The sequence below is a fragment of the Heteronotia binoei genome, chromosome 21 (assembly GCF_032191835.1).
Source record: "Heteronotia binoei isolate CCM8104 ecotype False Entrance Well chromosome 21, APGP_CSIRO_Hbin_v1, whole genome shotgun sequence".
In the NCBI taxonomy this organism is placed as follows: Eukaryota; Metazoa; Chordata; class Lepidosauria; order Squamata; family Gekkonidae; genus Heteronotia; species Heteronotia binoei.
In genome coordinates, this window is record NC_083243.1 from 15,907,143 (window position 1) to 15,922,115 (window position 14,973).

The 14,973-nt window shown below is 48.3% G+C and overlaps 1 protein-coding gene across 1 annotated transcript in view; it reads left to right on the forward strand.

Moving 5' to 3' along the window:
* The window catches only part of LRRC9 (leucine rich repeat containing 9), a 97,718-nt gene that overhangs the window by 68,262 nt on the left and 14,483 nt on the right, over positions 1 to 14,973 (forward strand). The window contains exons 20-24 of the mRNA XM_060261514.1: positions 344 to 521; positions 1,560 to 1,780; positions 5,499 to 5,621; positions 7,830 to 7,960; positions 12,298 to 12,406. Coding sequence (XP_060117497.1) covers positions 344 to 521; positions 1,560 to 1,780; positions 5,499 to 5,621; positions 7,830 to 7,960; positions 12,298 to 12,406 — 762 coding nt within the window. The remainder of the gene's footprint in view (positions 1 to 343; positions 522 to 1,559; positions 1,781 to 5,498; positions 5,622 to 7,829; positions 7,961 to 12,297; positions 12,407 to 14,973) is intronic.

The window sequence follows — 14,973 nt, forward strand, 5'->3', positions numbered from 1 at the left end:
AATGGAAGAAAGGCATTTAAACGGTGTGCAGTCTCTTTAAATGTGAGGGCCAGAGATAACCCTGTGGAGTTCAGTTATGCTTGTCACACCCTTGCTCCTTGCTCCACCCCAATGTCTCCTGGCTCCACCCCCAAAATCCCCATATATTTCTTGAATTGAACTTGGCAACCCTACTGCCCTCGTATCTCCAGGAATTTTTCAAGCCAGAATTGGCATCCCTACCTGATTAGGTTGACCCTACACATGGGCAGAAATGTGAGGAGTCAGTGCACTAGACTGTCTGCAATATGGCAACACTGGAACTCTGCGCCAAGGTGTTTTTGTCTTTATTTTATTCTTCCAGATAACCGCATTAGATCTCGACGGGCAGCATCTCAGCAAAATTAGCCATTTGGAAAAACTGGAGAATTTGCGGTGGGTGTCGTTTAGCAATAATAATCTTACAAGAATAGAAGGGCTGGATTCTTGTCACAACTTGGAGGAGCTCACATTGGACGGAAACTGCATCTCGAACCTCGAGGGTAATGTGTTTGTTCTCTCTGTTTTAGACATGCATGATGAGTTACCTCTTCGGCAATGCTGCTTTAAATTCTTGGTGCTTATGGGGTAACAGTGGGAGGGCTTCTAGAGTTCTGGCCCCACTGCTGAACCTCCTGATGGCACCTGGGTTTTAGCCACTGTATGATACAGAGTGTTGGCCTGGATGGGCCATTGGCCTGATCCAACATGGATTCTCTCATGTTCTTAAGAACAGAGGTCCATGAGTGGCTGTTGGCTATAAAATATAGCTGGAACACTGTCTGGGGCAATGATGCTCTGTATTCTTGATGCTTGAAAGTCAACAGTGGGAGGGCTTCTGGAGTTCTGGCCCTGCTGGTGGACCTCCTGATGACACCTGAGTTTTGGCCACTGTATGACACAGAGTGTGGGACTGGATGGGCCATTGATCCGATCCAACATGGCTTCTCTTATGTTCTTATGTCTGAGACAGTGATGCTCTGTATTTTTGGTGCTTGGGGGGACAACAGTGGGAGGGCTTCTGGAGTTCTGGCCCTGCTGGTGGATCACATGACCACCTGCTGGTGGTTTCACACAATCACCGGTGAAACTCCAGGGCTGGTGACCCACCTGTAAAACTTAGGAATGCACTGGTTGTATGCAGGGGTGGAATTCTAGCTGGAGCTTCTTTGCATATTAGGCCACACCCCCTGATGTAGCCAATCCTCCAAGAGCTTACAGGCCTGATCCAACATGGCTTCTCTTATTTTCTTATGTCCAAGACAGTGATGCTCTGTATTCTTGATGCTTGGGGAGACAACAGTGGGAGGGCTTGTGGAGTTCTGGCCCTGCTGGTGGACCTCCTGATGGCCCCTGGGTTTTGACCACTATGTGACACAGAGATTTGGATTAGGTGGGCCATTGTCCTGATCCAACATGGTCTCTCTGATGTTCTTACCTGCAGTGCTAAAGAGGTCTGGTGACCAGATGTGGCCTCTCTGCCACAGTAGGTTCCGCTGGCCCCTCTAGATCTCCTCTTGAGCAGTGTTCCTCTTCCTCAGGTATTTCAAAACTCTCCAAACTGATGCGATTGAGTGCCAACAACAACCACCTCACCAGCCTAGAGAGGAACATTTTTGACAACTTGGTGCACCTTCACTATCTCTCGCTTGAGAACAACCGGATCACGTCGCTGGTGGGTTTGCAAAAATCCTATGCGCTCATTGAACTCTACATAAGCAACAACTACGTGTCCTCCAACCAAGACATCTACCATCTCAAGGTAAATATCTTTGGGGGGTTCCAGATATGGAATACTTAACTCCTACATGCTCAAAGACATGGAGCCCCCAATTCTCCAAAGACCTTGAGGACATGTACACTTTCCTTTATTCTATACTTTGTGCTCACAGACCAACGGGTCATAATAAAATAAATTCAGTAATTCATAGAATAATACAATCCAGGGGACATGTATAGATCAAGATGGGTAGCTGTGCTAGGCTGCCCTTAGCAGCAGAAAAGAGCAAGTAGCACCTTAAAGATTAACAGAATTTGTGACCAGACTATGAGCTTTCATGAGTTACTGCTCACTCAATGAAATTGATGACACCTGGGTTTGGGCCACTGTGTGACACAGAATGTTGGACTGGATGGGACATTGGTCTGATCCAAGATGGCTTCTCTTATGTTCTTATGTGTGACACAGAGTGTTGGACTGGATGGGCCATTGGCCTGATCCAACATGGCTTCTCTTATGTTCTTATGTGTGACACAGAGTGTTGGACTGGATGGGCCACTGGCCTGATCCAACATGGCTTCTCTTATGTTCTTATGTGACACAGAGTGTTGGACTAGATGGGCCATTGGCCTGATCCAACAAGGCTTCTCTTATGTTCTTATGTGACACAGAGTGTTGGACTGGATGGGCCATTGGCCTGATCCAAGATGGCTTCTCATGTTCTTAAGTGTGACACAGAATGTTGGACTGGATGGGCCATTGGCCTGATCCAACATGGCTTCTCTCATGTTCTTAACTGTGACACAGAATGTTGGACTGGATGGGCCGTTGGCCTGAACCAAGATGGCTTCTCTTATGTCTGAGGCAGTGATGCTCAGTCTACTTGGTATTGGGGGGAACAGTGGAAGAGCTCTTGGAGTGCTGGCCCCGCTGGTAGACCTCCTGATGGCACCTGGGGTTTAGCCAGTGTGTAATATAGAGTGTTGGACTGGATGGGCAATGGGCTGAATCCAACATGACTTCTCTTGTGTTCTTATGCCTGGGGCAGTGATGCTCTGTATTGTTGTTGCTTTGTGGGGAGGGCACAGTGGGAGGGCTTCTAGTGTCCTGGTCCTACTGATGGACCTCCTGATGGCACCTGGTTTTCCTGGGCACTGTGGGACACAGAGTGTTGGACTTGATTGGCCATTGGCCTGATCCAAAATGGCTTCTCTTATATTCTTAAGCACAGAAAGAAGGCCTTTTCTCCCTTTCTCATCATACAAGAACTTGTGGACACTCAATGAAATTGCTGAGTGGTTGGGTTTGAAGGGGTAAAAGGAAATACTTCTTCACCCAAAGAGTGATTAACACATGGAATTCCTTTCCACAGGAGGTGGCAGCAGCTACAAGCATAGAAGGCTTCAAGAGGGGATTGGATAAAAATCTGTAGCAGAGGTCCATCAGTGGCTATTAGCCACAGCTTATCGTTGGAACTCTCTGTGTGGGGCAGTATTCTTGGTGCTTGGGGAGGGGGCAACAGCGGGAGGGCTTCTAATGTCCTGGCCCCACTGATGGACCTCCTGATGACACCTGGGTTTTTTGGCCACTGTGTGACCCAGAGTGTTGGACTGGATGGGCCATTGGCCTGATCCAACATGGCTTCTCTTATGTTCTTATGTCTGGGGAGTGATGCTCTGTATTCTTGGTGCTTGGGGGGGGGGCAACAGTAGGAGGGCTTCTAGTGTCCTGTCCCCACTGGTGGACTTCCTGATGACACCTGGTTTTTTTGGCCACTGTGTGACTCAGAGTGTTGGACTGGGTGGGCCATTGGCCTGATCCAAGATGGCTTCTCTTATGTTCTCTTAAATTCTTAAGCTCCTTTCCTGCCACAAATTTTGTTAGCCTTTAAGGTGCTACTGCTCTTTTCTACCATTAGAGTATATGTGTAATGGCTTGGGCAGATAACTACAGGAACCGTGGAAGAAAGCACAAAGTCATGTCGAGGAACATTCATATAATTTAATGAGGATATTAGCAAATATTGTGATAGATAGATAATTAACTCAATAGGTGGCATCAGAGTCGCCCTCAACCCAGCCTGCTAGCTGTCGTGTGTGGATAGCAATATCGAACCTACCTCTGGGGTTTGTCGTATGGGGATTGCAGGGATAAAGAAGCACTTAAAACAATCAAAAGTGCAATATAAAGTTTGGTTGCCATCCTGGATTTAGGGAAGTTTCTGGAAATTTGGCAGGGTTCGGGGGAGTGAAGTGAAGGGGCCTCAGTGGGGTGCAGCCACATTCAGACCAGCCTCCAAAGCAGTCATTTATTTTAGAAGAAGAAGGTATTGGATTTATATCCCGCCCTCCACTTCAAATCTCAGAGTCTCAGAGCGCCTCACAATCTCGTTTCCCTTCCTCCCCCACAACAGACACCCTGTGAGGTAGATGAAGATATTGGATTTATATCCCGCCCTCCACTACAAGAGTCTCAGAGCGGCTCACAATCTCCTTTCCCTTCCTCCCCCACAACAGATACCCTGTGAGGTAGATGAAGATATTGGATTTATATCCTGCCCTCCACTCCAAGAGTCTCAGAGCGGCTCACAATCTCCTTTCCCTTCCTTCCCCACAACAGACACCCTGTGAGGTAGATGAAGATATTGGATTTATATCCCGCCCTCCACTCCGAAGAGTCTCAGAGCGGCTCACAATCTCCTTTCCCTTCCTCCCCCACAACGCCCGCCCCCTCCAAAAAAAACACTTGCTCCTGGGCTCCATGGTTCAAACCCCCTGTGAGAATTTTGCTGATCTTGAAGATTTGATCCATTTTCTAATGTTCCCCTCCCACACACACACACACCAAGAAAAATGGGAAATAACCCAAACATAAAAAGCGGACAGATGGAAAACTTCCTCATTCCACTGTGGCCACATAGGAGAAAGTCATTTCAAAAGTATGATGGGAGTCAGGTTTTTTGATGACCGTTCTAATTCCAGAAGCATTTTAAGGGAGATGCTGAGCTGACAGAATTGAGTATACCTTCCCGTGATGTCGGGGGGGGTGGGGGGTGGCATAGGCAATTGTGTTGCGCTAATGAGCTCTAGCACCTCTTTTTCTTTTCTTTTTTGGTATTTTTTCCCTCACTTTATTAAAGGAAGAATTTAAAAATTAAGAACTCCAACAAAATCTTTTACACTATACGAACTTAATATCGCTTAAACATTATATCTTCACGTTTTCTTCATCTTCCTTCCTTCGTTCTTCTTTCAGAGATTAAATAATAAGATTTATAAAATTCACTAGTTAGTCTTAATTCATTATATTAAAAAAGGTAAAGGTAGTCCCCGGTGCAACCGCCAGTCGTTTCCGACTCTGGGGTGACGTTGCTTTCACGTTTTCATGACAGACTTTTTCCGGGGTGGTTTGCCATTGCCTTCCCCAGTCCTCTACACTTTCCACCCCCCAGCAAGCTGGGGACTCATTGTACTGACCTCAGAAGGATGGAAGGCTGAGTCAACCTTGAACTGGCTACCTGAAACCAGCTTCTGCCGGGATCGAACTCAGGTCGTGAGCAGAGGGCTCCGACTGCAGTACTGCAGCTTTACCACTTCATTATATTAGCTTTACATTTTATATTTCAAATCAAGTTTGAGCTAAGTTATTCTACAAATGCACCTCTTTTTCTACAAAATGACCCCTGCTGTTGCTGCAGGATTCCCCTTGTCTCTGATGCGGCATGCTTCATTAAAGTGTCGACCCTCTCGTTCCTTCCTAGGGGCTGAACAACCTGGTCATCCTCGACATGTATGGAAACCTGATCGTATGGAAGCAAGACAATTACCGGCTCTTTGTCATCTTCCACATCCCATCGATAAAGGCCTTAGACGGTGTCGCAGTGGTAAGAGAGTCCTCCCCTCCTCCCCCCCCTTTTTTTGCTTAATTTTAGGAAGCAGGGCTCTTTTTCTAGCAGGAGCGTCTTTGCATATTAGGCCATGTGCCCCTGATGTAGCCAATCCTCCTGGAGCTTCCAGTAGGCCCTGTACGAAGAGCCCTGTAAGGAATTCTAGCAGGACCTCCTTTGCATATTAGGCCATGCCCCCCTGATGTAGCCAATCCTCCTGGAGCTTCCAGTAGGCCCTGTACGAAGAGCCCTGTAAGGAATTCTAGCAGGACTTCCTTTGCCTATTAGGCCACACCCCCCTGATGTAGCCAATCCTCGTGGAGCTTGCAGTAGGCCCTGTACTTAGAGCCCTGTAAGGAATTCTAGCAGGAACTCCTTTGCATATTAGGCCATGCCCCCCTGATGTAGCCAATCCTCCTGGAGCTTCCAGTAGGCCCTGTACGAAGAGCCCTGTAAGGAATTCTAGCAGGACCTCCTTTGCATATTAGGCCATGCCCCCCTGATGTAGCCAATCCTCCTGGAGCTTCCAGTAGGCCCTGTACGAAGAGCCCTGTAAGGAATTCTAGCAGGACTTCCTTTGCCTATTAGGCCACACCCCCCTGATGTAGCCAATCCTCCTGGAGCTTGCAGTAGGCCCTGTACGAAGAGCCCTGTAAGGAATTCTAGCAGGACCTCCTTTGCATATTAGGCCATCCCCCCTGATGTAGCCAATCCTCCTGGAGCTTCCAGTAGGCCCTGTACTTAGAGCCCTGTAAGAAATTCTACCAGGACCTCCTTTGCATATTAGGCCACGCCCCCCTGATGTAGCCAATCCTCCTGAAGCTTCCAGTAGGCCCTGTATTAAGAGCTCTCTAAGCTCTTGGAAGATTGGCTACATCAGTGGGTGTGGCTTAATATGCAGAGGTGCTCCTGCTAGAAAAAGAGCCCTGTATTAGGAAGTTAGATGATGTCACATGCACAGCAGGAAGTACAGAGATAGCACCAGATCCCCCAAACGCCATTGGTTCATCCGCCCCCCCCCCCCCCCCCCCCAAATCTGTAACTATAGCCAGGCCTCATTTTGGGCAGGAGCTCACAGGAACAGAGCTATGGAACCTCTACATCAGGGGTGTCAAACTCATTTGTTATGAGGGCCGGATCTGACATAAATGAGACCTTGAGGGGCCAGGCCATGTCGGGATGGGCCGAATCGGGGCGGGCTGGGCTGGGTCATGTGTGCACCTATTTAAGATTAGGTAGCAGAGATATAAATTTTATGAAGAACACAGACACAAATATCTTAAACTTAAAACATGCTTAAACTTAAAACATGCTTAAAACATTAGCACTCATTGGTCTTAAAGATGCTATCTTTGTATTTCTCCCATGGGATCCAGGGAACTGGGCAAAGGAAGCTCTGACTCTTTCCTTCCTTCCCCAGGGGACAAGGAGGGCAAGGAGCCTCAGCCAATAGAAGAAAGAGAGGCTTGGCTCAGTAGCTCTGCTGTGCGATTGAGAAAGCTTGGCAAAGCAAGCTATTCCTCCCCCCTTCCTCCCCAAAGGAGGAGCCTCAGCCAATGGAGAAAATAGAGGTTTTGCTCTGTAGCTCCTGTGCAATTGAGCAAGCCTTGAAAAGCAAGCTGTGATGCAGAAGTCAGCAAGAGAGAGGGAGAAGGAGTCAGATGACAGCCAGTTGCTTGGGGGCCCGATAGGAGCCCTCTGGGGGTCTGATTCAGCCCCTGAACTACATGTTTGACACCTGCTCTACATTTCATTGTGCTCTTTCTTTCTTACCCGCCCGCTCCCCCCCCCCAAATACTTGCTTCTGGACTCCATTGTTCAAACCCCCTGTGAGAATTTTGCTGAACTCTAAGATCTGACAAAAGAGAGCCCCTTGGCGCAGAGTGTTAAAGCTGCAGTACTGCAGTTCTAAGCTCAGCTCTCGACCTGAGTTCAATCCTGGCAGAAATTGGGTTTTCAGGTAGCCGGCTCGAGGTCGACTCAGCCTTCCATCCTTCCGAGGTTGGAGAAATGAACGCCCAGCTTGCTGGGGGGAAAGTGTAGATGACTGGGGAAGGCAATGACAACCCCCACCCCCCCCCGTAACCAAAAGTCTGCCGTGAAAATGCCACGATGCGATGTCACCCCAGAGTCGGACACGACTGGTGCATGCACAGGGGACTACCTTTATCCTTTTTTTTAACTTCTAAAACATCTTCCTTTCAGGAACCACTTGAGATGGAAAATGCGAAAGATTTATTTGGTGGCAAACTTACCTCCGATATGATCGCTGAAAGACTGGGGCACTCTGACTTCAGCACGATGCAAGAGTTAAACTGGACGGCCTCTATGATCAGGTTAGTTTTATCCCATTCCCTGTTTTTATTATACTGCCCAGGTTCGCCATAGCTGTCCTCCCAAGGAACAAATGTCTTTTAATTTAATTAAACTGCAAGAAATAAACCTGTTTTACATCCAATCAGCCACTGGAGGGCGCAAAACACACGAGGAACAAGGAAGAAACCTGGAACTTAACAGGCAAAAATGAGAATGCAGAAAAGGCCTTGGTTTTGTGTTCGGTTACCTCCCCTTAAATTCACAGGATCTTCATTGTTGTCAGATGGCCATCTAGCCTCTGTTTAAAAACCTCCAAGGAAGGAGAGCCCACCACCTCCTGAGGAAGCCTGTTCCACTGAGCAACCGCTCTAAACTCACAAATACCTCCTCCTAAATTCATAGGATCTTCATTGCTGTCAGATGGCCCTCTAGCCTCTGTTTTAAAATCCCCAAGGAAGGAGAGCCCACCACCTCCCGAGGAAGCCCGTTCCACTGAGCAACCGCTCTAAACTCACAAATACCTCCCCTTAAATTCATAGGATCTTCATTGCTGTCAGATGGCCCTCTAGCCTCTGTTTTAAAATCCCCAAGGAAGGAGAGCCCACCACCTCCCGAGGAAGCCCGTTCCACTGAGGAACTGCTCTAAACTCACAAATACCTCCCCCTAAATTCACAGGATCTTCATTGCTGTCAGAGGGCCCTCTAGCCTCTGTTTAAAAACCTCCAAGGAAGGAGAGCCCACCACCTCCTGAGGAAGCCTGTTCCACTGAGGAACCGCTCTAATGCTTCAGAAAGTTCTTCCTAATGTTGAGCCGGAAACCTTTTTGATTTAGTTTCAACCCACTGGTTCTGGTCCTACCTTCTGGGGTCACAGAAAACAATCCAAGACCATCCTCTATAGGACAGCCCTTCAAGTCCTTGAAGATGGTGATCCTATCACCTCCCAGCCGCCTCCTCTCCAGGCTAAACGTGCCCAGCTCCTTCAGCCTTTCTTCATAGGACTTCGTCTCCAGACCCCTCACCATCTTCATCGCCCTCCTCTGGACCCGTTCCAGCTTGTCTATACCCTTCTTAAAATGTGGTGCCCAGAAGTGAACACAATACTCCAGATGAGGTCTTACCAATATCATCCCCCTCCTCATTATTTATTGGGCAGGTGTCCCTGCTGCTCTGGTGATTTTTGTTTTCCGTAGCTTTTGGCTGGCTTCTTTTGTTCGAATGCAAACCTTGGCCTCTGTGCCCTGCGGTTGGCCCTCTGGAGGAAGTGGTTGGCCACTGTGTGAGGCAGGATGCTGGACTGGATGGGCCCCTGGGCTGATGAAGGAAAGCTCTTGTTCTTACGGCTGCGTGAGACAGGATGTTGGACTAGATTAGGGGTGGCCAAACTTGCCTAACGTAAGAGCCACCCAAAATAAACGTCAGATGTTTGAGAGCCACAAGACGCGAACATCAAACGTTTGAGAGCAGGAAGGAGGGAAGGCAAATGGATGGGGGAGGGAGAGGTGGAAAGAAAGCAGCTTTAAATTTAAAATGCATTCCCCAAACTGCCATCTGGCTTGGTTTGGAGAAGTGATTTAAAGAGAGAAATGCTTTCTCCGCAGGATGGTAGGGGCTTCAAGAGCCGCACAATATGTATGAAAGAGCCACACGTGGCTCCCGAGCTACAGTTTGGCCACCCATGGACTAGATGGACCACTCGTCTGATCCAACCAGGGATCTTCTTAGGTTTTTAACAGCATTGCAGAAGGAGCAAGAGTTCCTGCCTTTGCCTCCCACACACCCAGCGGTTTTCTCCCATGAAGAGAACACATCAGAGTGGAGCTGTTTCACTAGTTTTGTCACTTCACGTGCACAGATACTTCACATAATACAAGATGTAAATACTACAAGATTTTGCATGGGATAGAGGAGGTAGAGAAAGAAGTATTTTTCTCCCTTTCTCACAAGACAAGAACTCGTGGGCCCTCAATGAAATTGCTGAGCCGCCGGGTTAGAAAAGATAAAAAGAAGTACTTCTTCACTCAGGGTGATTAACACATGGAACTCACTGCCACAGGGGGGGGGGTGGCTACAAGCATAGCCAGCTTCAAGAGGAGATTGGATCAACATCTGGAGCAGAGGTCCATCAGTGGCTCTTAGCCACACCGTATCATTGGAACTCTTTCTGGGGCAAGTGATGCTCTGTGTTCTTGGTGCTTGGGAGGGGCAACAGTGGGAGGACTTCTAGTGTCCTGGCCCCACTGGTGGACCTCTTGATGGCACCTGGGTTTTTTGGCCACTGTGTGTACAGAGTGTTGGACTGGATGGGCCATTGGCCTGATACAACATGGCTTTCCTTATGTTCTTATATAGCATCCTGTCTAACAGAGTGGCCAACAGTCGGGTTAGAACAGATAAAAGGAAGTACTTCTTCACCCAAAGGGTGATTAACACATGGAACTCACTGCCACAGGGGGTGGCGGCGGCTGCAAGCATAGCCAGCTTCAAGAGGGGATTGGATCAACATATGGATCAGAAGTCCATCGGTGGCTATTAGCCACAGCGTATCGTTGGAACTCTCTGTCTGGGGCAAGTGATGCTCTGTATTCTTCGTGCTTGGGAGGGGCAACAGTGTGAGGACTTCTAGTGTCCTGGCCCCACTAGTGGACCTCCTGATGGCACCTAGTTTTTTGGCCACTGTGTGACAGAGTGTTGGACTCGATGGGCCATTGGCCTGATCCAACATTGGTTTCTCTTATGTTCTTATGTCCATCAGTGGCTATTAGCCACAAGGTATAGATGGAGCTCTCTGTCTGTGGCAGTGATGCTCTGTATTTTTTATGCTTGGGGGGTGGGAGCAACAGTGGGAGGGCTTCTAGTGTCCTGGCCCCATGGATGGACCTCCTGATGGCACCTAGTTTTTTGGCCACTGTGTGACACAGAGTGTTGGACTGGATGAGCCATTGGCCTCATCCAGCATGGTTTCTCTTATGTTCTTATGTCCATCACTGGCTATTAGCCACAGGGTGTTGATGGAGCTCTCTGTCTGGGGCAGTGATGCTCTGTATTCTTGATGCTTGGAGGCAACAGTGGGAGGGGTTCTAGTGTCCTGGCCCCACTGATGGACCTCTTGATGGCACCTGGGTTTTTTGGCCACTGTATGTACAGAGTGTTGGATTGGATGGGCCATTGGCCTGATCCAACACCACTTCTCTTACATGGGAAGCCCTGGAGGCTCCCCCTACCCCTAAGACGGGCTCAAAAGGAGCATGATGTATGCGGACACTCCCCCAAACACCGAGGGCATCCCACTCTCTGCATGCGGAGGAAATACCCCTGGAAATGGTCCAGAACCTCTTCTTTGTCATCTTATGAGAAAAAGATCCGCTTCAAGTACCGGATCCGCTTCAAGGTTCTAGTGCTAACATTTAAAGCCTCATGCGGCCTGGGACCAACATACCTGCGGGACCGTCTCTTTCCATACATGCCCAGGGGGTCGTTACGTTCGGCCTCCCAACATCTGTTGGCCATCCCCGGCCCAAGAGACGCCTGCCTTGCCTCAACTAGGGCCAGGGCTTTTTCGGTCCTGGCACCGACCTGGTGGAATCAGCTCCCTACAGAGATCCGGGTCCTACCTGGCTTCTTAGCCTTCCGTAGGGCCTGTAAAACGGAGCTGTTCCGCCAGGCTTTTAGCTGAGGCTGCGGGCGTCTATTCTTGATCTGGTTGGCCTCCCCGTCCAGCACTGTCATCTGTGCTAGGAATTGGAATAAAAACTGCCATCCCTATGAGATATCATGATGTGAGATGGTTAGGCTGGGCAATATGGGATGTCATGGTAATCTGAGTGCTGTTGAGTCGTCTGTTTTAAAATGTTTTTTATTGTTTTATTATATGTTGTACTCCGCCCCGAGCCCTACGCGGAATGGGTGGAATAGAAATTTACTAAAATAAAGAAAGAAAGATTGTAATCCCTTGGTTCCCAATAGTTACCTTTTTAACTCAGCAGCAGATTATACCAAGTAATCGTATGTACCAATCTTTAATATACTTTTAGGAAATATGTATCTTTTTAGTTACTTTACTATTTTCTAGGTAGATTTTAAGCTAAGTTAAGCAGTTCAAAATTATTTTCACCCTACTGTTTACACATACCGCAAATTTTAATGGTTAAATTCCGTACATTAGACATGCATACCTGTTACTATACTAAATCCTCTGTTCTGTAACTTTCAAGGTTTAAAGGACTGTTGTATCATGGTTAAAGAAAGTTTAATAAAAACTGTTAATTTGGAAATGGTCCAGAAACGGGCAACCATAGAGTGTGTTGTATTTGCACTGACTGCTCTTTCCCCTCCCGCTTCTCAAAACCTGACGCAGAACGATAGACCTCACGCCGCCAGCCCAGTTCAGGAACATCTCCAGCGTGAACCTGCAGAACAACAACCTCACAAATTTCAGCAGTTTGATCTTCCTTCCGAACATCAAGGTGTGAGCCGCTTGCAGGTTCCCTCCTCTTTCGAGAGCTGATCTGGGTTGGGGCCCCGGTTAGGACTGGAAGGTCTAGAACAGGGGTGGCCAAACTGTGGCTTGGGAGCCCATGTGGCTCTTTCACACCCATTGTGTGGCTCTTAAAGCCCCCACCACTCTATGGGACCACTTAGAGAAGGCATTTGTCTCTCTAAATCACTTCTTCAAGCCAAGCCAGCCAGAGTCTTGGTGAGCGGTTCCTCAGTGGAACAGGCTTCCTCGGGAGGTGATGAGCTCTCCTTCCTTGGGGGTTTTGAAACAGAGGCTAGAGGGCCATCTAACAATGAAGATCCTATGAATTTAGGGGGAGGCGTTTTTGAGTTAAGAGAGGTTCTTCAGTTGAACAGGCTTCCTCGGGAGGTGATGGGCTCTCCTTCCTTGGGGGTTTTGAAACAGAGGCTAGATGGCCATCTAACAATGAAGATCCTATGAATTTAGGGGGAGGCGTTTTTGAGTTAAGAGAGGTTCTTCAGTTGAACAGGCTTCCTCGGGAGGTGATGGGCTCTCCTTCCTTGGGGGTTTTGAAACAGAGGCTAGAGGGCCATCTAACAATGAAGATCCTATGAATTTAGGGGGAGGCGTTTTTGAGTTAAGAGAGGTTCTTCAGTTGAACAGGCTTCCTCGGGAGGTGATGGGCTCTCCTTCCTTGGGGGTTTTGAAACAGAGGCTAGATGACCATCTAACAATGAAGATCCTATGAATTTAGGGGGAGGCGTTTTTGAGTTAAGAGAGGTTCCTCAGTGGAACAGGCTTCCTCGGGAGGTGATGGGCTCTCCTTCCTTGGGGGTTTTGAAACAGAGGCTAGAGGGCCATCTAACAATGAAGATCCTATGAATTTAGGGGGAGGCGTTTTTGAGTTAAGAGAGGTTCTTCAGTTGAACAGGCTTCCTCGGGAGGTGATGGGCTCTCCTTCCTTGGGGGTTTTGAAACAGAGGCTAGATGGCCATCTAACAATGAAGATCCTATGAATTTAGGGGGAGGCGTTTTTGAGTTAAGAGAGGTTCTTCAGTTGAACAGGCTTCCTCGGGAGGTGACGGGCTCTCCTTCCTTGGGGGTTTTGAAACAGAGGCTAGAGGGCCATCTAACAATGAAGATCCTATGAATTTAGGGGGAGGCGTTTTTGAGTTAAGAGAGGTTCTTCAGTTGAACAGGCTTCCTCGGGAGGTGATGGGCTCTCCTTCCTTGGGATTTTTGAAACAGAGGCTAGATGGCCATCTAACAATGAAGATCCTATGAATTTAGGGGGAGGCGTTTTTGAGTAAGAGAGGTTCTTCAGTTGAACAGGCTTCCTCGGGAGGTGATGGGCTCTCCTTCCTTGGAGGTTTTGAAACAGAGGCTAGATGGCCATCTAACAATGAAGATCCTATGAATTTAGGGGGAGGCGTTTTTGAGTTAAAAGAGGTTCTCCAGTTGAACAGGCTTCCTCGGGAGGTGATGGGCTCTCCTTCCTTGGGGGTTTTGAAACAGAGGCTAGATGGCCATCTAACAATGAAGATCCTATGAATTTAGGGGGAGGCGTTTTTGAGTTAAGAGAGGTTCTTCAGTTGAACAGGCTTCCTCGGGAGGTGATGGGCTCTCCTTCCTTGGGGGTTTTGAAACAGAGGCTAGAGGGCCATCTAACAATGAAGATCCTATGAATTTAGGGGGAGGCGTTTTTGAGTTAAGAGAGGTTCTTCAGTTGAACAGGCTTCCTCGGGAGGTGATGGGCTCTCCTTCCTTGGGGGTTTTGAAACAGAGGCTAGATGGCCATCTAACAATGAAGATCCTATGAATTTAGGGGGAGGCGTTTTTGAGTTAAGAGAGGTTCTTCAGTTGAACAGGCTTCCTCGGGAGGTGATGGGCTCTCCTTCCTTGGGGGTTTTGAAACAGAGGCTAGATGGCCATCTAACAATGAAGATCCTATGAATTTAGGGGGAGGCGTTTTTGAGTTAAGAGAGGTTCTTCAGTTGAACAGGCTTCCTCGGGAGGTGATGGGCTCTCCTTCCTTGGAGGTTTTGAAACAGAGGCTAGATGGCCATCTAATAATGAAGATCCTATGAATTTAGGGGGAGGCGTTTTTGAGTTAAGAGAGGTTCTTCAGTTGAACAGGCTTCCTCGGGAGGTGATGGGCTCTCCTTCCTTGGGGGTTTTGGAACAGAGGCTAGATGGCCATCTAACAATGAAGATCCTATGAATTTAGGGGGAGGCGTTTTTGAGTTAAGAGAGGTTCTTCAGTTGAACAGGCTTCCTCGGGAGGTGATGGGCTCTCCTTCCTTGGGGGTTTTGAAACAGAGGCTAGATGGCCATCTAACAATGAAGATCCTATGAATTTAGGGGGAGGCGTTTTTGAGTTTAGAGCGGTTCCTCAGTGGAACAGGCTTCCTCGGGAGGTGATGGGCTCTCCTTCCTTGGAGGTTTTGAAACAGAGGCTAGATGGCCATCTAATAATGAAGATCCTATGAATTTAGGGGGAGGCGTTTTTGAGTTAAAAGAGGTTCTCCAGTTGAACAGGCTTCCTCGGGAGGTGGTGGGCTCTCCTTCCTTGGG